Genomic DNA, 25,785 nt, shown 5'->3' on the forward strand with positions numbered 1-25,785 from the left:
TTTTATTTATTACTATAAATATTTTATATATGTATGTATGTATGTATGTGTGTATATGTAATACGAGCTGTATATACCCGGCGTTGCCCGGGGCAGAAGTAACCTAATCGGTCAAACACTTACATATATACCAAAGTAAACCTAATCGGTCAAACAGTTACATATATAAAAAAACCGAACCTAATCGGACAAACAGCTTCATATATACAGAAGCGAACCTAATCGGACAAACAGCTAATCTATATACATAAGCAAACCTAATTGGTCAAACAGTTACATAAATACAAAAGCAAACCTAATCGATCAAACAGCTTCATATATACAGAAGCGAACCTAATTGGTCAAACAGTTATGCATGTGCAGAATGATTTTACAAACATTATGCGTGTTAACAATCATGAAAAAGAAAAGATTGAGGAACTCTTCTTGTATATGTGATGAAGCTGGATGAAGCTGACTTGACGAAGACGTAGGTGGCATAGATTGGTTTTTCTAAAACAGAAGAAAAAAATGAGTATCTATTATTATTTTAAATTAGAATGAAAATGAGAACCTTGATTAGAGATAGATTATCCGTATTAAAATATGTGCATGAATAAACTTTTGCTAACTCTGTAGCAAAAGTTTCATACAAATTGGAATGGGATGGCTTTGTGAAAAAGTAAAAATTACATTAAAATAAATTGAGAATGCGTACTTCCATTTGACTGAGATTATCTGTAATGATGAAAAAAAAGTTTAGTATGTTTTTTTTTCCATACGGGAAGGATGTAAAACCTTACATAGGCACCCTTCAGCCCGTACTGAAGGGTAGTGTCAGATTCTTACTGACTAAAAAACACCCTTTTTATTCCACAGCTACCCGAAAAACCACTATTAGGCATTACTTTGGGGTGGCAGTAGTTTAGTTATGAAACAGCTGGGTCCTGAAAAAAATCTGTCTTATTAGTGGCTTCATCACATATAGAAGAACAGTTCCTCAACCTTTTCTTTTTCATGATTGTTAACACGCATAATGTTTGTAAAATCATTCTGCACATGCATAACTGTTTGACCAATTAGGTTCGCTTCTGTATATATGAAGCTGTTTGATCGATTAGGTTTGCTTTTGTATTTATGTAACTGTTTGACCAATTAGGTTTGCTTATGTATATAGATTAGCTGTTTGTCTGATTAGGTTCGCTTCTGTATATATGAAGCTGTTTGTCCGATTAGGTTCGGTTTTTTTATATATGTAACTGTTTGACCAATTAGGTTTACTTTGGTATATATGTAAGTGTTTGACCGATTAGGTTACTTCTGCCCCGGGCAACGCCGGGTATATACAGCTCGTAAATTATTAAACAGTAAAATCTTCTTCTGTAATTTGCTACCGTGGCAATTTGTGTGTCTGTCCAGGATTTTAAATGACCTGTAGCTCGCAAACCGTTGCACCTATACACTTGAAATGTGGTACACATATAGTACGTCACGTCTACTATCCGCTTTATGGGTGATGATTGTTTTAGTCTTTTTATCTTTATTTTATTTTATTGTAGAATCAACTCCTATCTGCGCACACCAGGGCGGCCGTGGGCAGATGCGTATGGTGTATTCACTCCATGTTATCGTGCATTGCGCTGTCACAGGTATTTTGATAAAAGAATTTGAACAACATATAAGAAGCGTATAAATTATTAAACAGTAAAACATTAACATTTAAGAAGTAAAGTTACATTGAGTACTACTGCAGTGCCTTCGGGTATACCTCATTTTTTCTTTGCCCATTACATGCTTAAATGTATACATTTTTTGGTGTACCTACCCGAGAACACGCGACATATAACCGACCGTGGGAGAAGCATGGATTTTAAACACGCGTTGAGTTCATCTGCTGGTCTCCCTCGTGGAATAACTGGTAATGTTTGAGTAAAATCTACAGCGAGTAAAACGACATTACCTCCTTTTTTTTTTTTACGATCTCTGAGATCTTGCTTTTTTCGGTTCAAGGCTTCATAAGCTCTTTTATGTTCAATGTTGTACTTAATAAGTACTAATTATCCCAAACCATCATCTTTGAATGTTGCAAGACTTTCGCCTTGTATGTAGATCGGGGTAATTACATTCATTGCATTCCTAGTCTGAATCACAATGTGATTGTATGGGTGGTTACCTGGCACTGTAGGGTTGCCACCCGTCCTTTAAAATACGGAATCGTGCCGCGTTTGAGAATGAAATTGCGCGTCCCGTTTTGAATCAATACTGGACGGGATTTATCCCGTATTTTTTTTATAATTTTTTTTTTAAAGCAGCGTCTCATGCAAATCATCCCACACGCATTTTATGAAGATGCCTCCTTTCCTACTTTTGATTGGGTAATACTTGATGTCATCGTTAGTTTGATTGGTGTTTTTAACTGTCCAGTGAGTAGGGCGTGTCTTTCAACCGTAAGCAGATTTTTGCACTGGTATCACTGACCTCGACGACGGCGACGTTATACGTCAAAAATAAATTACGATAAATGACGATTTTAGCGATACTTTATTACGACGGCGGCTACATAGACACGATCAAATAAAAACAAAAAAATCAAATAATCATTCTACATTTTCAAAACGTCGAAAAAACGACGGAATGCAAAAAAGGCCCACCCGACGACCCACCCATTCCATTTTTATATATATAGATAATACATACATACTAGGGGGTGCCTTTGGTGCCCAACCCCCAGTTATGGCCAGTCTGCCACTCGTGTTGTGAAGAGGGGGGCTGAACGCACCCCAAGGAGACACGGCCGCTCCTCCCAAACCCCCTCTTAAACGGTGACACAATGCGAAACAAATAGTTTTTTTTGTGTGTTTTTTTTTTTTTTTACCTCCTCTTTGCTCGATCAGCTGCTGCTGCTGCCATGCGGCGTGATCTCCATCTCGCGTGGCGCTTCAAACATTTCAAAGCCTGTACAGCAGCTGTCCTACTCTTGGCTTTTATTTCCGGCCCTGGGCCTGGTTAAATCTCTTGGCACACTTGGTTAAGTCTCATCTCGTGGGACGTGAGTTCTTGATATTTTTTTAGTTTATAATTTTAAAACGGAATAAGAATCTGAAAATCTAACAACATCACATTAATGTTTGATAAACTCTGAAAAGAATGATACCAAACATATATATGTAGGTTTTAAAATCAGCCAGATTTAAAATGTGACAAAAAATGTGACATAAAAGCACCACATAAAATCATTGCACAAAGTTGTTGCACTTTTAGGCTTAGGATTTTATATATAGAGAGATATATAATCTATATATTATATATATATATATATATATATATATATATATATATATATATATATATATATATATAATATTATAGTTATAATATATATGGGGTGCCAACCAGATTGTCTCGTTTAATACTGAAACAAAAAGAACACTTCATAAGTGTCTGTGCCCTTGTATCTGGGCACCAAAACAAAACAGGATTTGGCTTCTAGCCACGGGTCAGGGTTGGTCTGCTTGGGCGCTCCATCTGCCAGGATTGCTCTAGCCAAAATAACGCCTCCTTCTGGGAAGCTGGCACTTTTACGGACGGTGACCCAGAAGGGGCGGGGTCAGTTGACCTCACTGGGCAGTTTCTGTGTACTGCAGGGAGTAAAGAAGATGAGAGTATTAGCAATAGCGCCCTCTCTTGTCCCGGTGGGTTATTACACACCTCGACAGAGCCTGTAAGGAGGTCTTCTGACATGCATGCATGACAGTGTTTTATAATAGCAGTGTACAGTATATGGCTATGAAGATTTCTTTTCTTTCCACAGTCTATAGCACGGGTGTCAAACTCCAGTCCTGGAAGGCCACAGTGGCTGCAGGCTTTCATTCTAACCATCTTCTTAATTAGTGACCGGTTCTTGCTGCAAATTCACTTATTAACTTGACTCAGGCCTCTTAGTTGTTTCTTTTTCCTTATTTAGCAGCCAAACAATAGTGAGACACAAAACAAGCCGCCACGGAACCAGCTCACACAATATCCGAAAGTAAAGAAAGGTGAAGGTCTCGTGAAGGCTGATCTCTTAGGTCACCAAAACATTTTGACTTTATTCTTAGAAAAAACAGAAAAATCAACAGTTTTGGAAATGTCTTCTGTGGCAGAATGAGAGCAGCAACAAGCCATGGAATTAAAGAATGAGTTTAATCCATATTACTAACCGAGAATGGTAAACCGGATGGCATGGACGCAGGTACACGGCGATGGGACCATGAGACGTACTGCGCAGGTGCGTACAGCTCAACTAACGGAAATAGCAAATAAAACAACCGCCATATTGTGAGTGGCACTACTGCGGAGTGAAGTTAGGACTAATGTGCTGCTTGGGATTGTACAAACCGCTGAACGCTTTACACCAAATTCAAACACAATACAGCTCAACGATACACACACGAGCCCACCTGGATAAGATCAATGAACGCAGGTGCCTACAACAAGCGTCAGAAACTGCGGAAGCAAAGCAGGCACGGGTTAAGACACTACGGGGTCCGCAAAGGTCCACAAAGATAGTACGGAATATATAAGAGCACACCGATCAAAAAAAAAATCAATCGTGTAAATTAAAAGCACATGGTACGCACAAATCATGTGCTCTCTAAGGACAATACGGAGAATAGAGACCCAAAGGCATTGGAGAGAAAAAAAGGCAGATAAGAGATTATGAAAGCAGTGGAATTCGAAAGGCTCAAACAAACGATGGCGTGATACACATGCAGACAAAGGTACAGAATATGAAAGCAGTAAAATTCGAAAGTATTGTAGCGTCCCACCCAGGTTGAGGGCTTTTTGGTTTTAAGTGCGTCCACTATTAATGAACATGCATTAGGATTAATGAATATCATTTGCTGTCATTGTCATTCACTTAACTTCCCTGAAGAATACCACTAATGAGTCTGCACATTGTTGTCAAAGGGGTCAGGTTAGACTGCCTCCTTTAGATGAATATCCTGAATATCTACGGATGTTTCTAACTAACAATGTACCCGAAAGTAAAAACATTATGGACTGCATTAGATCCTACAATAGTTCATTTGCTTTTGCATCTACCGAGGTAAATATCAGGCCACCAGCTGGCAATGGCCCATACTGCTTTCGCGTATGTGGACAAATATTACATCGGATTAGAACAGTGCACCCTGAGCCAAATCACGAGCGCAAATATGCACAGATCTACGTGTTAGATCCAGATGACGCACTCTATCAACGATTTTACTACAAATGTTGTGTATAAAGAAGTATTCCAATAGATCCTTCTAATGTGCCATGCTATGGGCTCTTTACTTCCTTTGTTCGTCATCTACACCTTTACAATTCGATATATCTCATACATTCATCAATGTATTTCGGGTTACCCAACCCCGGGGGTAGGCGAGCAAAGCGAGCAGGGGGCAGAGCCCCCTTGTTAACAGCAGGAATAATCAGCATCTCATTAAGAAAGTGATTGGAGTGAAATTGGCTGGAGTTTGAAATCCCAGTTTAGTTGGTCATCTGTCGGCTCGTTTCACGTCTCATTTCTGTTTGGCTGTCATTTAATGAAGAAAAGAATCAATTCAGAGGAGTGAATCCTTAAAAACAGGGCTGTTCACTTACCGTATCTCTCTCTCCAATAGATCTATTGAAGAGATAAAGAAATACACTATTTATACACCAAACCCTTGCAAGTGACTCCATTACATTTATTTAAAAGTAATCCGTAGCGGTACAAATGACTCTGTGATGTCTGTGCTCAAACCCTGCCTTGGTTATTACAGAGTATTGGGTTTCTCTTCTTCTTCTTAGCTTTGATGCACTCAACGGAGAGACCATCATCAACGACAGCTCTGAAGTCCCGTTTGTTGGGTCCTCACTGCCTTTAATAACTGCACCCAGACTTGTACTGTGTGCGCGTGTGTGCGCGTGTGTGCGCGTGTGTGTGCGCGTGTGTGTGCGCGTGTGTGTGTGTGCGTGCGTGCGTGCGTGCGTGCGTGCGTGCGTGCGTGCGTGCGTGTGTGTGTGTGTGTGTTGTCAGTCAGTCACAATATTTTTTTTGTTCTCTCTTTCATGTTGAATTGTTGAGTTGCAGAGAGCCAGCGGTTACATTTGACCCGGTGATTTTTTAAGATTCGTTGACAGCCAATTTAATTAATTTTGCACCCTAACCTTCTTCTAAAGTCCTAACTTTTTTCATTTTCTAGATCAGATATCTTGGAATGTTACAGTGACCAGGATTTTCTAGCAAAGCTGCATTGTGTCCGGCAGGCATTCCAGGTACCTCAGTCTCTCGTCACTCAGTGTTTCTTCTCTTTGTCCATTGAAAATGCACTTCAATATGTCATCGAATTAAATGGTGTACCTGTGTAAGTGAGACCTGCTTCAATGTGAATGTGTGGTGCTTCTGGCCAACGTGGGCAAGCAGCTGCTTTGTAATTTGCATGGCCGTGTTCTTTGAAGTCATTTCTTTTAAAACGAGGCACCCGCTTGTTAAGAATGTTTACCTACTAACCCTCACTTTCATTAGTACTGCACTTAGGATAATCAGAAATCAATTATTTATCCACCGTCTAAGTCACATCTGCTTATATTGATTTTATTGTTTCCATGTAGGTACCCTCCAGCAATCAGCCCTTTTGTATTTGTAATAAAATGTTCAAAATTAAAATATGCAATTGCACTGTTAGCATATTCCTGCACTTTAAGCCCTAGAAGGTGAAGTGGCTCACTTAGGGGTCTGAGTGCTGGTGGTCCGCCATGCAGTTAACCCAAACTGCCACATACGTTTCATGAGAGAATTCAGTCAAATTCAACATAAAAGGAATTCAGCATGGTGGCGTAGTAGTTAGTGCCACTTCCTCACAGTTGTAGGAGGCGCCCTTAAATCCTGGGCTCAGTTACTGTCCTCCTGCAGTTTGCACATTCTGCTGGTTTCTGTATCGTCGTTATTTTTTATTTTTTGTTTAATACTGTGTTTCTTTTAGAATCGTAACCATTTTCATTTTAGGTTAACTGGTGATTCTGAAATAGCCCAATGGCAGTGAGAATGCCACTCTGCCATGAATGGGTGCCCCCTGTAGGACTTGCTCATGCTGTCAGAATTGTCTCGGGCCCCCCTGACCCCGACTTGTACAAAACGAGTTCATGGCTGCGAGTAGTGAAAAGCCCACTGCTGGCTTGTAAATAGTCATACCCTATAAATGAACTGCTAAAAGTCACAGACAACTGGCATGTATGTCAAAGTCTTCTGCTTGTACATCTTTTTAGAAACATGTATAAAATGCGTATTGAGGGACTTGAGACTGGAAGGAATAATAAAAATAAAAAGTAAATGGAGCGGGTGCACATTATAACATGCTGGCCTTCCTGCTAATTTGACCTTAAACACAAATTTCATTTTTGTATGACTGGTGGTGTGTACGTCACATGGGGACCGTTTTTAACATGTCTGGCCAAATATATTCACAAATATATATATACATTTAACAAATCCCAAAGAAAGGAAGGCAAGCTTGATGGTGTTCTAGTAAAGCTTAACGCAGCGTACAGAAGACGAGGGAAGAATATCGACTACCAGTCCGCTTGTGAAGTCCTCGGTCGTACTCCAGGATAGATGGTACGGGATTTCTCCTTATCGACTTTATTTATGTCTGTCACCCTAGGCGAGCAAATGGTTTTGCTTTTTATTTCCGCTTGTTTGTTAACCCTTCTGACAATGTGTCCGTATTCGCTAGACCTGACACTCATGACACTTGTTGATGCCATTTCTTTAAACAGGATCTAAATTGGCCTTTAAAGATCATACAAATCCTGACTGACGTATAACATTTGTAGTCTTTGGGTTTTGTTTGTTTTAATAAACTGCATTACCTTGCTGTCACCTTAACAGTACAGTTACTTCTTTATCCAAGGTGACTTACAACACTCGTGATACAACTGGTTGCATTTCTTTTGGTTTTCCAGTTGGAGCCCAGGCAGGTCAACTGACTTGTTCAGGGTCACACAGTGGTGTCAGTGGTGGGATTTGAACTCACAACCTCAGGGCTTGAAGTCCAAACCACTCCGCCATACTGCCTGCACAGTAGAAGGAACAATAAAGAGGTTTGGAAGCCTCCCTCAAACGGCTGTTTTCACACTGTGGTCATGATGAATTGTTTCGTTCCTCGAGGTACATGCTCACGCTGGATTTGTATATTCCAGTTGACTGATCTGAATGCCCAGGTTCTGCATAATCTGTCATTTAGGTATGTTTATATGGAAGTGACAGTAATTTGGTTCACCCCAGCAGTTGAAGTGTGTGCCCTTCCTTATGTTTGCCTGGTGTGAGTTTGTATTGGAATTTTTCCCGTTGAGAGACACCTCATCCACAGGTAGTTCAAGTCTTGTCCCAGTGTTCCCATAATAGATTTCTGCTGATTAACAAAATGGGGTATATTTGGAAAAAATTTGTTTGGCCTTCAGAACAGCAAAGTGACATCCCCATTTAACCATCAAAACAAATAAACAGCACAATTTTAAAGGAAGAAATAATTCATCCATCACACATCTTCCAATCCCCCTTACCCAGAGCAGTGTCATAGGGAAGCTGGAGTCCATTCCAGCAAGAGCTGGGTGCAAGGCAAGAACTGTCCCTAGAAAGGGCACCAGTCTACTGCAGGGTGGTAAGAAATGGCATCATATTTATTTTATAGCTCATCTAAATTAATGATTGATCTTACTGTGTCATTTCAATCCAAGATGTTTGCACTTTTTCAGCTTTTGTTCTTGGATGACACCTACCGGCTGTTTTTCAGCGAGATTGGGAAGCAGATGATCGCAGGCCTTATGACCAGAGCAGACAAGGTAATCTCCAGACAAAGATCACCGGAGAGCATTTCAAATGTAATGTCTTTATAAATGTGGACCAAGACTAGTTCTCGGAACTGAGATGAAAAAAGTGTTTGTGAGAATAAAAAGTGTGAGGGTTTTTATATATTCAACTAGGGGGCGCTCAACCCCCAGCTGTGGCCAGAATATTAGTAAAATCTGTAAATGTACAAAAGAAAAATGATTATTTATTGGAGTCAAAAATCAGGAAATTCTATAAATATGTAAAAGTAAAAATTAATTATTATGTAACGGAGTAAAAATCATGAAATGACAATCAATTAGTTCCTCTCTTACTAAGTGGAGTATTCCCATTAAACTGAGGTTCACTATGCTCGATGACTAAATAAACGATCCATTCGTTTTAACTGACATTCTTATAGATAAAAAAACTTTTATTAAAAAATGACTCATTTAAATAACAGGACAAATCACTAAAGTGGTATGCAATGGGTCATCGTAAGTCGACCTTCAGCGAACTAAATCACCTCAATACAAACGCTGGTGTGATGAAGAGATCATTTGATTTTTAAGAGTTTGTTCCTGTGAAAGAAAGTTTACTCGATCAAAAATTAAAACCACGACTTTCTTGATATTTTAGTTTATAATTTAGAAACTGGAAATCTAACAACATCACGTTAAATAAGTTTGATAAATTCTAAAAGGAACTTACCAAACATCAATATGTAGGTTTTAAAATAAGCCCAATTTAAAACGTCACATAAAATTGTTACAGAAAATCGTTAGGATTTTATATATATATATATATATATATATATATATATATATAAAATCCTGTGTGTAATATATATATATATATATATATATATATATGTATATATGTATATATATATATACTGTATATATATAATATGTGTGTGTATATATGTATGTATGTGTGAATGTATATGTATATAATGCAATGTTACTTTCTTGGTTGTTTATGGTTGGTTTTTAATAAAGTTCGGATTTGTTCGAATGTTCCTTTTTTTTCCATCCATCCATCCATCCATTTTCCAACCCGCTGAATCTGAACACAGGGTCACGGGGGTTTGCTGGAGCCAATCCCAGCCAACACAGGGCACAAGGCAGGAACCAATCCCGGGCAGGGTGCCAACCCACCGCAGCCTTTTTTTTCCCCTGTGTTTAAAACTCATTAAAAAAAAGTGTTAACAGCGATCGGGTCATGAGGCTATTAGCGTGAACTCTTGCAATGTTAGTTTTCTCTGTTCAAGGTTTTCTCAGTGTTATTCAATGTTTTTACATTTAGTTTACTATTATACTGTGCATTCTGTGGTATAATTAACTATTTTTGTGCTTAAAAATCTTTAAAGAAATATATTTACATTCTGCTCGTACAGTCTGGAACAGATTAATTGTATTTACATACAATCCTATGAGGGGCAATTGCTTCGGGTCATGACCCAAGGTTCCACTGTACCTTTTTTGAACACTGCACAATTGACAGTTTTGTTGGTTCTACTTTTGTTTTGACTGCTTTTTAATAAAAGCACTTGAGCAGTTTTTCCACCATCCTCAGGCATCATCAGAGAATTGTCCTCATATGTCGGCTCATCTCGGTCATAACTATCGACAGTGTTGGTTCAGTCTGTAAGGGACCAGCATCGTCACAGCCTGTTTATGCCTTTTCTGCTCTTTATTGTGTAGACCTTAATAAAATGTCTAAAGTCAAATCCCATACACTTGCCTTTCTGTGATCAGGTACTTTAGCGCTTCCTCGCCCCTTCCCTTCTACATCTGTAACCTCAGACAATTAGACAAAGAACCAGCCAGGAGTCAAATTACACATTTAATGTCATGTCCAAAAATATTATGGAAGCAGAATACAATGAACCAAACCCTTACAGCCTAAGTAGCAGTGCCTCTTGCCTCCATAGGCAGCTCTCCGCTTCTCTTCAGTCTGTCTTGCTTTGCTACCACATGTCCTTTGAATGGAGTATTGGAACAGGCCATTTGGCTGCTGAGACAGAGTTGTCTTCGTCGTGGTCTTCTCTTCATGGCGAGGTGATGAGAGAGAGAGAGAGAGGTGAAGGCAAGGCGACGAGCTTCATGCCATTCTTACCAGAAAACACAAACCAGTGGGGTGTTATGGTACAGAATGGTCTCCAATTCAAAACCAATCATAAACAGCCCCACTTTAGACCAACAGAATTAGTGTACCTGTCCCTTTCTGACCAGTTACCAATGAAAGCGCTCAGATACAATGCGTCCCCCAGTTGCTTTGTTCACTCAGTTCATGGTTCTCCTGCAGTGGGTGGATTTTAGGCTCCAAGTCCAAGCGCAGTCACTGTTGCCAAGCTGGTCTGACGCTCCATCAATTCCTCATCCTGAGTTGGTCCTAAGGACGGGGGGCAGTGGGTTTGTTGGGTAGGTAAACATCAAAGCACATAAAGGAAGTAAAAGAGTCCTCCTGAAACACAAGCTGCTATTACAGTTACTTTATCTAGCTTACAAATTAAAACCTACAAAATATTTATCAACTTAAGCTCTAAATCTTTCCACCACAACGGTACAGCAAACAAATGAGACTGGTGACCAGTGTGAAATATGGAAGGGGCAAAGAATAGGAAGTGTATGGCGTTGTATTAACACATTAGGATTCTTATTACCGTTATTAGGTGTTAAATATGGCTATACTATATGTGCTGAAATCAAATGGTTAAGTTACTTTGATTCCGAAAGTGAAATGCAGCAGGTCAGGACGGGTTTCCGTTAATGAAGTGGGTCACAGCGTTGCTGCATTAAACTGGCCTTCATTTTGGTAACACCAATGTTTATTTTCCCCCCAGAATACCAAAGGATTCTTAGAAAGCTATGAAGAAATGCTGAGATATACACAGAGGGAAGAGACCTGGGCCACCACTAAGATGGAGCTGGAAGGAAGAGGGGTAAGTAGTCGAGAGTGTCCACAACATACAAAAGAGTTCTCCTTCATTTGTGAAAACCCTCTGAGACAAAGGGGGCCTCCTGTTTCATTTATTTACCCAAGACTCGGGCATTCAAACACTACTGTTAAAAATCATACATGGATCCAAAAAAAGGAAAGATTTTAGTGTTCAGATGTTGAACCTGAGTGGGCACCATGCAGCACTGCCGAATTGTCTCCCTAGGGGTCCATCACTGGTGCACCTAGCGCCCTCCATGGCAGCACGTCCTTCTGCTAGGAGCCTTTTGCAGGTTTCCAGCAGAGGGCAGCACATGTCCACAAGTGGGTGGGTAAGGAGCTCACTGGCAGTGTAACATGGAGGCCCCCGCTGTTAATTACAGCGGGAAGGGGGGGGGGGCTGATTTGTTTTTTGAATTGCAAGTTTGGGAGAATGCCAAGTGAGCGAATGGTGAGGGTCCCTGGATGTGATTTTTATCTGAGTTGTCTTTTCCTCAGGTTGTCTGCATGAACTTCTTTGACATTGTGCTTGATTTTATCCTGATGGACGCCTTTGAAGATCTGGAAAATCCCCCGGCCTCTGTTGTTGCTGTTCTCCGTAACCGCTGGCTGTCTGACAGCTTCAAGGAGACGGTAAGCATCACCAGAGGCTACACCATCTGTCCGTTTTCCTGAAACTCTATACACCTCAGATTTCTAAGAGTAACCGAGCAGATGGGATGTACATAATGAATGTCGCTCGTTTGGTCACTGCTGTGGTTTCTTGTAAACAATAATACCATTTTAATATCGAAGGTAAAACGTGAGGACTGACACTTTATGACAGGTGCATCATGGCATGTTCAGTGTTAGCACAGGTGAAACCCTGAGTTGTGTCATAAGAGCACAAGAACTCAAAGCAAGAGGCCCTATTGGTCCACACCAGTGTGCCCATTTTAAGTCCAGATATCAAATGAGTGGGCAGGGAATAAAACAAACAGCCATAATTTACTTTATACAATGCCTGTCTTTAGAGAATACTATCCACAGTTACTTGGTACGCCTGTTTCCATATACAATTGATAGTTTGTGCAGGCGCAGGTTAAGTGACTTGCTCAGGGGCACAGCATGGCCTGGAGATGAAAGTTCAACTAGCATTGTGGTTCAGATTCTAGTTAAGCCACCCTGCCTGCCTTTGAGGGTTAGGGTTAGGGTTGAGGGCTAAAAACTCACACAAAGTAATGCAATAGTTTCACACATAAGTCAACATAAAACATCTGTTGGTATGTGCTGTGGCTGCTGTTGGCGCATGTTTGGCATCTCTGATGGCAGTGGCTGCGTGGGGGCACCTCAATGGTCAGCAGGAATGCACGGTGAGCCAGCTGCCAGCAGGTGAGTGGCGGTTGCAAAGTTAAACGCAATATGGTTTGTACCTCTTGTCATTATCATAAGTGGCGGTCCTCCCAGGCAAACGCTGTTGTAGGCGCATCAGCACCACGATTAGCTGATGCTGGTACCTCACTTTGGTTTTTGATATCCATCTCCAGATCACTTGCATCAAACTCGGAGTCCGACAAGTCAGAGTCCTGTTCAACAAAATTATGTAAAACGTCCATGGAGTACTTTGCTTTGCACATTTGCTTCGGTCTCTCACCATTTTAGAGGTTGTTTGCTCTTCGCTACTCACGCACGCCTAGTGAATCGAGGTTCAATCAACAAAGCTAAGTAACTTTCCTTCTAGCAAAGACAGTCGAACTAAAATGTAGGGATGAGTTTTGTTGCAGTTTACCGTCCTCTATTCCTGAATTTAGATAAAAGTCGACATCAGCCCTGAAAGTGTTAAAACCGATGTGGTAGTTGTAAGGGGGCACCGGTCAGAGACAAGCTCCATTAGAGGTGTGTATGGAGAATCTGCTGCGTCTTTGCTGTGAATTCATCAGAGTCGCCCCATTATTACTCTTGTGGATTCTTTATCACTCCTCCCTTTGCAAAGCTTTTTTTTTTTTTGCATCTGTTTTGATTAATTTTGTCGTTACGTCTTTAATAGCTGCCAGCTCTATTCGAGTATGTCAGACACCGTGTTAAATAAGGTCTGACTCCAGTTCTCCCAGTGTGCATATCAGACGAGTGTAAACTGAAGTTTATTACTCACAATGAATTCTTTTAATCGCCGTTCAGTGCTGGCAATATGCAGTGTCAAGAAAATGTTTGTGAGCTTATTTCTGCTAAAGGAAGTTCTACCATTTAATAATAATAATAATAATTCATTACATTTATATAGCGCTTTTCTCAGTACTCAAAGCGCTATCCACACAGGGAGGAACCGGGAAGCGAACCCACAATCTTCCACAGTCTCCTTACTGCAAAGCAGCAGCACTACCATTTGCTGTGTACCCGGCTTTATTGACGTTTTTCCATCAAGAACTGTGAATGTCTTAGCAGCGTATTCACTTAGAAGTCATCCACTTGTTTGGTAGCTGGTTGGCTTAGTCTAATGCTTCTGACATTCCCATAAAACGTGGGCCCAGGGCGCATTGTCCATCTGACCAGGTGAGTTAGCCATTGTGTGTTTTCAGGTAGGCTCACAAACTTCATAAACTGGCAGGCGTTATGAATACCAGCACTCCATCTTGACGTTTGTATCGGTGAAATGCAGGAAGTGCCTTGATGCACAGCAAAGCACGGTGACTCGTGGTGAAGGACTGAATGCAAAGGCAGGCTTGCTATTTTTAATTAATGCATTAACCCTAGGGCTGCAGTGATAATACTGAAGATTTATAATTATGATTTTATCTGTTCATTTTATATCCTGTAGTAATGAAAACCGGTAGCTGATTTAACAAACGTCATACATTCTGATCTACGTCTCTGTGTCCACTACTGCCCAGACGTAGGCAGGACACCCTTATCAGTGTTAACTCTTTTCATTTTTTGTAAACGTCATGTGGTTCTGTGGCTCACATGCAACACTTTACTTGGACAGTAAAACAATTGTGATAATGACGGGCCATTCAGTCAAACTATTCTGTTCACCTCGATCGCCCCAAACAACATCAGGATTTGAAGGTCCTTAAAGTTCTCCTGTCACCACAGCACTTGGTCATTTCTTCCATGTGTCTGTGGTTCTTGGTGTGAAGAAAACAATTGTAGTATTATTGCAAAATCTTCCCTTAATAAGTTGCCAACCATTTCCCATGTGATATGGATGCTGTATAGCACCCGACCTGATACAGACTCACACTGAGGCACGTATAAATGACCAAGAACTTTTATTTTTCTTTACCTTTTGGGCGCACGTCTTCCCCATGACCCACAGGCAATACACAGTCCCAAGCACACAAGTAACAAATACACTTTCTCTTCCTCCTTGGCACCACCACTCCTCCCAAGCAACCTTGTCGTCCTCCTCCACCCGACTCTGGCCCTTGAGTTGTGGCTGCAGGCTCTTTCTGTAGCCCTCCCAGAAATGCTCCAGGTGGTAATTGGCCTAATTAGGCTGCACTTCTGGGTGTGGCTGCATTCCAGCCCACAGAGGCTCGTTAAGCCATGCAGCTCCTCCAGGTGGTGGCCACGGAGCCCAACAGGTCTGAGCCCTGAAGTCCCACACCTGTGGCCCCGATGTAACCCAGGAGGGCTGCCACCACGCATTCCGGGGGACGTAGAGTGCATCCCATGGCTGCTCCCCCAGATCCAGTGTTGAAGGGGCGTCTCGTTTGGGCATGGGACCCGGCCACCCGTCCATCACACCCAGTGTAGAATTTATTTTAAAGTACCAGCTGGGTTCCACTGTACTTTCGATCATGTCACCGTGTATTCTGCATTTGCTTAAACTGAAAAGCTTCAGCTCCGTCAGTCTCTCCTCATAGCTCATCCTCTCATCTCAGAATCACCCCAGTTGCTCTTCTCTGGACTTTATTTGTGCTGCTTTGTCGTTTTTGTAATATGGAGACCAAAACTGTGCGCAGGTGAGGCCTCACTCGTGCGTAATGCAACTTAAACATCACCTCCCTGGACTTGTACTTGTGTGCAGCCTGACATCCCATTAGCCTTCTTGATCACGTCTGTCTACGGTCTTGATGTAGATCATGATGTGTCCACTATGACTTCTAGATCCTTCTCATAAAGGTGACTGATGTTAAACCTGAGCTGCAGAGTGTCTACCCAGTGCAGTGTCCAGATTTTGGACTTTTTCAGGAGGTCCTATAGCTGAGGATTCTCATCTGCACCTGAACATATCATGAAGGGTCCACACACACTTCCTGCCATATTGACTCTGTAGTTGTGAGATGTTTCACTCTGATGGAAGATTGGATATCGTTCTCACAACAACAACAACAACACCATTTATTTCTAGAGCACATTTTCATACAAAATGATGAAGATAGAAAAAAAAGACAAAATAAATAAGAAAATAGAATTAGGGAACACTAATTAACAAAGAATAAAAGTAAGGTCCAATGGCCAGCGAGGACAGAAAAAATGTAAAAAATAAAATCTGCAGCAGTTCCAATGCCACGAGACCACCCAGCCCCCTCACAATCAGTCCTCATGGTATTCAGGGTTCACATGGAAGAACTTGATGATGACAGTCAGGTGGACTTCTGGCCTTTAATCAATCAATGGAGGGTCATCACGGTGCTTTGATTAGGTGGTGGTGGTGGTGCAGATCAACACCACAGAAAAAGAACAGAAGAGAAAGTAGAGGTTAGTATGGATTTTGGAGCCACCAGGAATAACAGTGATAATTAATTGAATATACAGAGCATCAGGATTAAACTAAGATGAAGCTGTGAGAAAGCCATGTTACAGTAATGAGTTTTCAGCCGTGTTTTAAAGTGCTCCACTGTATTAGCCTGTCTACTTTCTATCGGTCAGCTATTCCAGGTTTGAGGTGCATAACAGCAGAAGGCCACCTCACCATCTCTTTTAAGTTTAGCTCTTGGAATTCTAAGTAGACCCTCATTTGAAGATCTAAGGTTACAATTTGGAGTGTAAGGCGACAGGCGTTCCACAATATAGGATGGAGCAGATTATTGAAGGCTTTGTAAACCATCAGCAGTATTTTAAAGTTAATTCTAAATGACACAGGTAACCAATATAACGACACTAAGACTGGTGTGATGTGCTCGGATTTTCTTTTCCTGGTTAAAATTCTGCACTCATTGTAATCGATTGATGTCTTTTTTGGGTGGTCCTGAGAGGAGTGCGTTACAGTAATCTAGTCGACTGAAAACAAAAGTGTGAACTAATTTTTCAGCATCTTGCAATGTTATAAGAGGTCTAACTTTTGCTATATTTCTTACTCCACTTATTGCAGACTTATTCGTATCTTCTGTTTTTGGACAATATCAGTTATTGAGTAAAGTCCTGACGTTTCTTTCTTGACTTTCAGGGCATTAATGGTAAATAGTAGTAAGCAGTTGATTTGATCCTCCTTCAGGTTTCCCAGGGTCACAGGACACATCTTCACATTGATTAGAGAGAGAGAGAGAGAGAGAGAGGTCAAGCATTATTATTATTATTATTATTATTATTATTATTATTATTTATTCTACCAAGATAAAACTCCACCATATGTATCACAGACCTGAAGCTACTGACCTCACTTAGCCAATTCTTTGTTTTTAAGCCACATTTTTAATTGCATAATAAGATAAAAGCTGTTATGTGACCCTTGTTTATTCGGCACTTCACTTTGTCACACTGTCCATCAGCAACATCTTCAGCAGAAGGCCCACAACTGACCAAATAATTTCATCCCCTTAAACCTTCCCAGGTTCTTGTGTTACTGTCTCACACTGACTGCAGTGTGTCTCTTTAGTCAGCGATAGTAGGATATGGAACACTACATTTTTAAACACTTTTCAACTTTGAATTGCAAAACGCCACACGGGCGAGGTCTTGACGAAAGGTTTAGTGTTCTCAATGAGACATTCAGGTGGTCTGGAGGAGTTTCGTTTAGTTTAGAACTGCTCAGTCACTGGGAAGTTGATGGCCTGTTTCAGACTTGGATTAATTTTGGTGTTTTATAGTCTTTCTCTCTATTTCCCCTAGGCACTTGCAACAGCTTGTTGGTCAGTGTTAAAGGCAAAGAGACGTCTTCTCATGGTAAGTGAAAAGCCAAATACTCTGAGGGATGACTTCTTGTTTACAGCAGTGTTTTGTTCCAACCAGATTCCTAATCAGTGACAAATTTGTGAATTTCCCCTTGGGATTAATTATGTCTGTCTGTCACCTGATAATACTGATCTCATTTAATTAGCTGGGATTATTTTACTTTTATTCTACATTCAGAAAAGCACAGCAGCATGATTTTTACATTTATAAGACATTTAGAAATATTTGTGCTTTTGCTATTGATTTAAATGCTTAAGTCTCTTTTGTTGATTTCATTCTATTTTTCCCTTTTTCTGTGCAGTTTTTCCCCTTTGTTGTATCTTACTAATGACAATTAAAAATGAGCAGAGCAGACACCCAGGCAAACGACACACTGAATAATCAAAGGCTGCAAGTACTTTAGCATCAGACCCACTAATTAGTATATAATGGATTTAACAATTAGAACACCTAGAAAAGTAGAATGAGAATCAAGATGAAAATATATATATTTATATTATATATGTTACCAAACTGGGCGGCACGGTGGCGCAGTGGGTAGCGCTGCTGCCTCGCAGTTGGGAGACCTGGGGACCTGGGTTCAATTCCCGGGTCCTCCCTGCGTGGAGTTTGCATGTTCTCCCCGTGTCTGCGTGGGTTTCCTCCGGGCGCTCCGGTTTCCTCCCACAATCAAAAGACATGCAGGTTAGGTGGATTGGAGATTCTAAATTGGCCCTAGTGTGTGCTTGGTGTGTGGGTGTGTTTGTGTGTGTCCTGCGGTGGGTTGGCACCCTGCCCGGGATTGGTTCTCTGCCTTGTGCCCTGTGTTGGCTGGGATTGGCTCCAGCAGACCCCCGTGACCCTGTGTTCGGATTCAGCGGGTTGGAAAATGGATGGATGGATGGATGTTACCAAACTTAGTTTTCTAATTTCTTAATTGTTCCCAAAACACAGAACTTGGGAAATAACACATCACTTAATTAGCCCAGGAGTCCAATTAAAAACAGAAGCTGCTTGGAACAAAAACCTGCAGCCAAATAAATCAAAACTGCAAGCGAACTCTGATACACAGCGAAATGAGAATGTTCAAGCAAATTATAGAAAACAACCCGATCCAAATCCGCTAAGTAGTTCTCTCATGAAAGACATACAGACAGAGAGACTTTGGATTTTATAATATATACAGTGGTGTGAAAAACTATTTGCCCCCTTCCTGATTTCTTATTCTTTTGCATGTTTGTCACACAAAATGTTTCTGATCATCAAACACATTTAACCATTAGTCAAATATAACACAAGTAAACACAAAATGCAGTTTTTCAATGATGGTGTTTATTATTTAGGGAGAAAAAAAATCCAAACCTACATGGCCCTGTGTGAAAAAGTAATTGCCCCCTTGTTAAAAAATAACCTAACTGTGGTGTATCACACCTGAGTTCAATTTCCATAGCCACCCCCAGGCCTGATTTCTGCCACACCTGTTTCAATCAAGAAATCACTTAAATAGGAGCTGCCTGACACAGAGAAGTAGACCAAAAGCACCTCAAAAGCTAGACATCATGCCAAGATCCAAAGAAATTCAGGAACAAATGAGAACAGAAGTAATTGAGATCTATCAGTCTGGTAAAGGTTATAAAGCCATTTCTAAAGCTTTGGGACTCCAGCGAACCACAGTGAGAGCCATTATCCACAAATGGCAAAAACATGGAACAGTGGTGAACCTTCCCAGGAGTGGCCGGCCGACCAAAATTACCCCAAGAGCGCAGAGACGACTCATCCGAGAGGTCACAAAAGACCCCAGGACAACGTCTAAAGAACTGCAGGCCTCACTTGCCTCAATTAAGGTCAGTGTTCACGACTCCACCATAAGAAAGAGACTGGGTAAAAACGGCCTGCATGGCAGATTTCCAAGACGCAAACCACTGTTAAGCAAAAAGAACATTAGGGCTCGTCTCAATTTTGCTAAGAAACATCTCAATGATTGCCAAGACTTTTGGGAAAATACCTTGTGGACTGATAATTCAAAAGATGAACTTTAAGGAAGGAAAATGAACCATTACATCTGGCGTAAAAGGAACACAGCATTTCAGAAAAAGAACATCATACCAACAGTAAAATATGGTGGTGGTAGTGTGATGGTCTGGGGTTGTTTTGCTGCTTCAGGACCTGGAAGGCTTGCTGTGATAGATGGAACCATGAATTCTACTGTCTACCAAAAAATCCTGAAGGAGAATGTCCGGCCATCTGTTCGTCAACTCAAGCTGAAGCGATCTTGGGTGCTGCAACAGGACAATGACCCAAAACACACCAGCAAATCCACCTCTGAATGGCTGAAGAAAAACAAAATGAAGACTTTGGAGTGGCCTAGTCAAAGTCCTGACCTGAATCCAATTAAGATGCTATGGCATGACCTTAAAAAGGCGGTTCATGCTAGAAAACCCTCAAATAAAGCTGAATTACAAAAATTTTGCAAAGATGAGTGGGCCAAAATTCCTCCAGAGCGCTGTAAAAGACTCATTGCAAGTTATCGCAAACGCTTGATTGCAGTTATTGCTGCTAAGGGTGGCCCAACCAGTTATTAGGTTCAGGGGGGCAATTACTTTTTCACACAGGGCCATGTAGGTTTGGATTTTTTTTTCTCCCTAAATAATAAAAACCACCATTTACAAACTGCATTTTGTGTTTACTTGTGTTATATTTGACTAATGGTTAAATGTGTTTGATGATCAGAAACATTTTGTGTGACAAACATGCAAAAGAATAAGAAATCAGGAAGGGGGCAAATAGTTTTTCACACCACTGTATTAGTAAACCTTCAAAATAATGTGCAGTTCAAGTCTCAACAGCATTTCTGGAGCTTAGTAGAGCGAGAGAACTACAAGAATCTTCACCAGGCAGCTCTGAAAATGTCTGCTTTGCTTGGGTCTCCATACCTCTGTGAGTCTGTGACAGGAATGTCATGAAATCGGAACAAGACTGACAGACGAACATTTAAAGGACTCCATAAGAGTGAACCTGAGGGGCTCCACTCCACCAGACACCTCCGTGCCAGTCATGTGACTAACTAACAACACATCACACATGTGACTGGACCTGTGAATAAAGTGACACAGTGACATGTGACAACGTGACAAATGAAGAAGGAATATCTGTGGATTTGGAATTGCATTGTTTTGTTTTAATTCAATGGTGTGAGATACGCTAGAAAATGCATACAGACTTACAAAATGCACTTGCAGGTGAACTCGATATTTTTTGTGACATTTTAATGCAAAATGTGAGTTGTGGACACCAACATTTTGTAAATGTTCAGGAAGAACAAGCTTATTCAGTTTGTTTGGGTTGAAATAAGTGATAAGAATAAATGTCATTTTGTCATTTTGTAAAAGGAGCTCTCAGGGGGGAAAAAAGGTTGGAGAGGCCTGTCTTATACGTCCTTCAGTAAAGTTCAAATTACAGAGTAAAAGGAGGGAGGAAAACAGAACGGGTGACTAACTACAACTAACTTTTTGTAGGTTCCCGACGGCTTCATTTCCCATTTCTACTCCATTTCTGAGCACGTTAGTCCTGTTTTGGCATTTGGATTCCTGGGCCCCAAGCAGCAGCTTTCTGAAGTGTGCCGAATATTCAAGGTGAGAGTTCGTAAACGTCTACGGTGTCACTGTAAGGACATTGGGTTTATTTAGACTTGAAGGCCGGTGCTGTCCATCAGTCAGCCAGTCCACCGCCTGCTGTACTCTGTTAGGCTCATGCACTCGGTCAGACTGTGTGAGGACAAGTGACCACCTCTCTCATGTCTGTGCTTTTCTTCTTCTCACTCAGAGGAGTCCGGCCATCATTTGAATTGTTTTTCAGGCTCGTAATTCAAGGCAGATAGTAACAGACAGAAGTTCTCATTTAACTTAATAATATTTCTATTGTTTTATTGTATTGACCCCCTATTTTTCTGACACCCACTGCACGCCCTGGACAGGGGTCTCTCTTCCTTCCATTTTATTTTCTTGCCATCTTAGAGTCTGAGCTGGGGGGCTGTCAAGAGGCAGGGCCTGTTAAAGCCCATTGCGGCCCTCCTTGTGTGATTTTGTATTGTATTGGATTGTAATGCTATGACTGTCCGAGGAATTAACGTGTGCCTGTTTTGTTTTGGTCAACAGCAACATATCGTCCAGTTCCTAAAGGACATGTTTGACCTTGATAAAGTGTCCTATGCATCAGTTCAGACGCTGGCCGACGACTTGATGCAGTTGTCCCGGAGACGAAGTGAAATTCTGCTCGGTTACCTGGGCATGGAGAGCCTGATGGAGCCCAATGGGTCCGTCTTGCTGGGAAACGGAACTTCAGGACTGAACTGAGGAAGACTCTTCGTGGTTTTTGTTTTTTTGTTTTTTTTCTTTTTCAGTAAATGTGCTTCCACACTGGGAGAGAAATTCTGCTGAAGACCTTTGGTCTTTTTACCTTACAGATGCTTGTCATTAATCACTCTGCTCCTTCACTTGGCACTGCATGAGTGCCCTCTCCAGGACAAGGTTTGGCAGGGGGACATCTTAATCATGGATGATGACCTCTCCATTTTGGTTTTTCTTCTTTTTTTAATATTTGGGTGGGAGGATTCTTGCAAACACTGGAAGGCATTCCCACAAATGATCTACCTGTGCATTAGGAGTGGACACCTTTTGCCTTACAATTAAAATGAGATTCTTTGGAATAAAAAACATTAGAGACAAGGCCTAGGGTCCAAGCAAATTTTGGAAGAACTCCCTTTTTTTAAATTGGACATTGGGACATTTCATTTACCTGTAACCCCTCAGTAGAATCGAGACCCAGGTACACGGCGTCGAACTTGACCTGTGCTGTGATTTGCACGGTAGGCTGGCATCTGCAGATGAAATAAAGACCCTCATCTTAGGAGCGTGCAGTTTGCAGTTCAGTTTGAGATCCTCCTCTTTATGGATGCCCCCCTGCGCTCTGCTGGATTCCTTCCATGATGTGTCTGCCGGGTGGTCACATGACTAAAAGCTTGGTTGGCTGAATGTAAGCCACAGGACAGAGTGACTTTGTTAAGAAGCTCGGTGACAACATGAGAGACTTGGCTGACTGTGAAGGGAGGAAGACATAAAGAGGACCAACCGTCATGTGCTGCTCAGAAGGCCAGAGTGCTGGCGTCTGCCGTGTGACCTGTAGTTAAGACATTGGCTGATGGTTAGAGGGGCTCAGGACTATCCAGATTCCTCCAAGGTCTACAGTCCTGTACCCCCGCAGTGTGTAAATCAAGGACTTAAAAAGGACAAGAAGGAGAAGGTGAGCACCAGTCATGGGGACCCAGTCGTCCTGACCCGGCACAAAGGTGAACTGAAGAGGGATCGCTACGGAGAGTTGTGTCCAGAAGGATGGGGAAAGCGCAGGGATTTTGGATCGTGGATGAACTTTGGTGCATTTTGGAGGGTGCGCTTTACTCACTGCCTTCTGCTTTCCAGCGTTTGGGACGGGGAACATGCAGCACCGAAATATCAGAATAACAAAATGGAAAGAAACGACCTGATGACATGAAATCGTAACCTACTCAATGTGTGTCCGCATCAAGTCTCATTTGTGTTTGGTTCTGCATTTTAACTTTTAGCCAGTGCTTTGGATGTGGCTGCAGATGAGAGCCCCCTGTGAAAGAAAAGGAGAACGTAACGTCCCACCCTGCCCGATTAAAGCTGTTGTGTAAAAATGTACACCCAGTGGGGGGGTATGGATTGGTAATGGACCTGTGACGTCTTGGGGGTCTCGTCCCTCCATGGGTTTTAAAGCAGGCTCGGCCTGAGGGACGTTGCTAGTCCTGATCTCGGCGTGGCACAGGATGGTCAGTAACTCTGATGTTTTTAACTTTGCTGTTTTAGATGATCGCTGAAGCCTTTCTTCAAGTATAAACTCCAGACGTAGAGAGAAGGCCTGGCCCAGTGATCCTCTCTGTCTGCAGACGTTGCCATCGCACTCATTAGATGTGTGTTACATTGAAATCTCACTCTGTGCCCGTAAAGGTCGTCTCTCATTGCACTATTGGTTCTCAGGTAGGCGAGTCAGCTGCTGCTAGTGGGCGTTGAGTTTGAACTGAAAACGGGGCACAAATGAGGCAGAGGAGGAGACGCGGACGGGGAAAAAAAGCTTAAAGGCAGGGCTGATTGGAGGTGATGGGGGGGTCCGGCACAATAAAAATAACTGAAGGGTGGGCAGGCTGCTCTACGGACACAAGTCACTTCTGTGTGATGGCACTTAATGGCCACCTGGGGGTTACCTTTATAGCTGGGAGCTTCATTTTAAAGGCCGCTTTTGGTGTTGGTAGAAGACGTGATCTGAAACTTTGGTCAGTTTGTGTTTTACTTCCACTTTAAATCCCCACTCGTGTCTCTTTATTTCTTCATTTTTATATGGGATCGTCTGCTTTAAATAAGAACGTTTGAAATCTAGAGGGGCTGGCACATGACAGACAAAGGTGAAAATCCGTAGCTCTCCTCCGTCTCTCCCTGTGTACACTGTATACGCACATCTGTATGACCTCCTGTGTGTACGCCTGGGTAATTCCACATCGTCTGCGTGTGCGCCACGTCTGACAGCGAGCAGGGTGAGCGGCCTTTGCCCCGGCGTCGCTAGTCCTCACGTCTTTGTTCCTGTTGACTCCCCCCGGCCTTCGTTTGTGGTCTCGCTGGGTTTTTCTTGCCTTGCACACTTGTAAGTGAAGCACAGTTTTTACTGTCATCGTGGAACGCGTCACACGCCCACCCGTATCCCGTTACTCTTCTGATCTTCTCAATGACGCTGTGTCTGTACTGTACAGTAATGTGGACAAAAGCAAATGGCTGACCACAATTTAGGAGAAATCAAAGGAATGTCCTGCTGGACGTCCGAGTAACATATTCTAGTTGTGGAGTAGCGCCAGTCTGATCAAACAATGGCCGCCACCCTCCGTGTGACCCTGTCACCTGCCTGCACCATTGGATTTTAGGAGTTGTCCGATTTATTTTTTAATTTTACTTTTCAGGAGTTTGTAGCATTGAGGTGTTTTAATTGTAGTCGTCCTCTTCTCATCAAGTCACTTTTTATTTTTGCTCTCTGTCAGTATTGCACTTTTAAAATGACGAGTCCGGCGGTCCACACAGCCTGCAATGTTGAAACCGAACCAATCACCCCCCACTATCTCAGGGTCCAGAGTGGACGAGGCAGACGAGCTGCTGTGTGACGTCTACTGCTTGACCGCCGCTTCGGGGGCCGCGCTGTGATCAATCAAATAAAATGAGGTCTCCTCTCCGGACCCCCTGGCACAGCCCACCTCCTCTCGGTCTTTTGGGTGCCTCTCTTCGTTCACTGTGTGTGTCTCTTACTTTGCTGTTGGTCGTAGTTGTGACAATAAAACAAAAAGCTCTTTTCTGTATTTTGATTTGTCTGTCGTCACTTTCTTGATGTTTAATAAACACCTGCATTTTGGGTGGAGAAGAGCGAAGTTCACGAGTTCGCCGAGTTTGTCGTCTTTTGATTTTCTGTCTGAAGTGTGACGCCTTGTAACGCTCAAGCTGTGGGGTTTATGTTTTTATTTTAGAATTCTTTTAGCTAACGGCCGTACGCCGGTGGGCTCAGCGCTCATTTCTGTTCGGTTGCTGAAACAGCAGGTAGGTACAAATGAGCTCATTAATATTCAAAAGTGTCCCAACGTAACATTCTAGGAAAATAAGAATAAGAATGTGCAACGACTTGTCATTATTTCTGAGGACGTCTGTGTTTAAGCCTGGCTAAACTAACCAGAGTGTAAACGCTTAGAAGAATGTGTGACATGGAGCCTTGGGACTTCAAGGTGAGTGGGTTTAGATCATTGAATTAAATTAATTAACAATCAGCCAGATTATGGCAACTTGCTGGTTGTCCCAGTTGTTTGACTGATGCAATGTCTTACATAAAGCAGGCAGCAAGACTCTCTA

At 42.0% G+C, this 25,785-nt stretch overlaps 1 protein-coding gene across 3 annotated transcripts in view; it reads left to right on the top strand.

Moving 5' to 3' along the window:
- Positions 1 to 25,785, top strand: part of miga2 (mitoguardin 2) — a 532,313-nt gene that overhangs the window by 34,232 nt on the left and 472,296 nt on the right. For all 3 annotated transcript variants that reach the window (XM_028809060.2, XM_028809062.2, XM_028809061.2), the window contains exons 10-16: positions 6,192 to 6,264; positions 8,743 to 8,829; positions 11,664 to 11,762; positions 12,257 to 12,391; positions 17,792 to 17,845; positions 21,349 to 21,465; positions 21,988 to 24,597. In XM_028809060.2, the coding sequence (XP_028664893.1) occupies positions 6,192 to 6,264; positions 8,743 to 8,829; positions 11,664 to 11,762; positions 12,257 to 12,391; positions 17,792 to 17,845; positions 21,349 to 21,465; positions 21,988 to 22,185 (763 nt within the window). In that variant the 3' untranslated portion in view covers positions 22,186 to 24,597. The remainder of the gene's footprint in view (positions 1 to 6,191; positions 6,265 to 8,742; positions 8,830 to 11,663; positions 11,763 to 12,256; positions 12,392 to 17,791; positions 17,846 to 21,348; positions 21,466 to 21,987; positions 24,598 to 25,785) is intronic.

The sequence above is a fragment of the Erpetoichthys calabaricus genome, chromosome 9, assembly GCF_900747795.2.
Source record: "Erpetoichthys calabaricus chromosome 9, fErpCal1.3, whole genome shotgun sequence".
In the NCBI taxonomy this organism is placed as follows: Eukaryota; Metazoa; Chordata; class Cladistia; order Polypteriformes; family Polypteridae; genus Erpetoichthys; species Erpetoichthys calabaricus.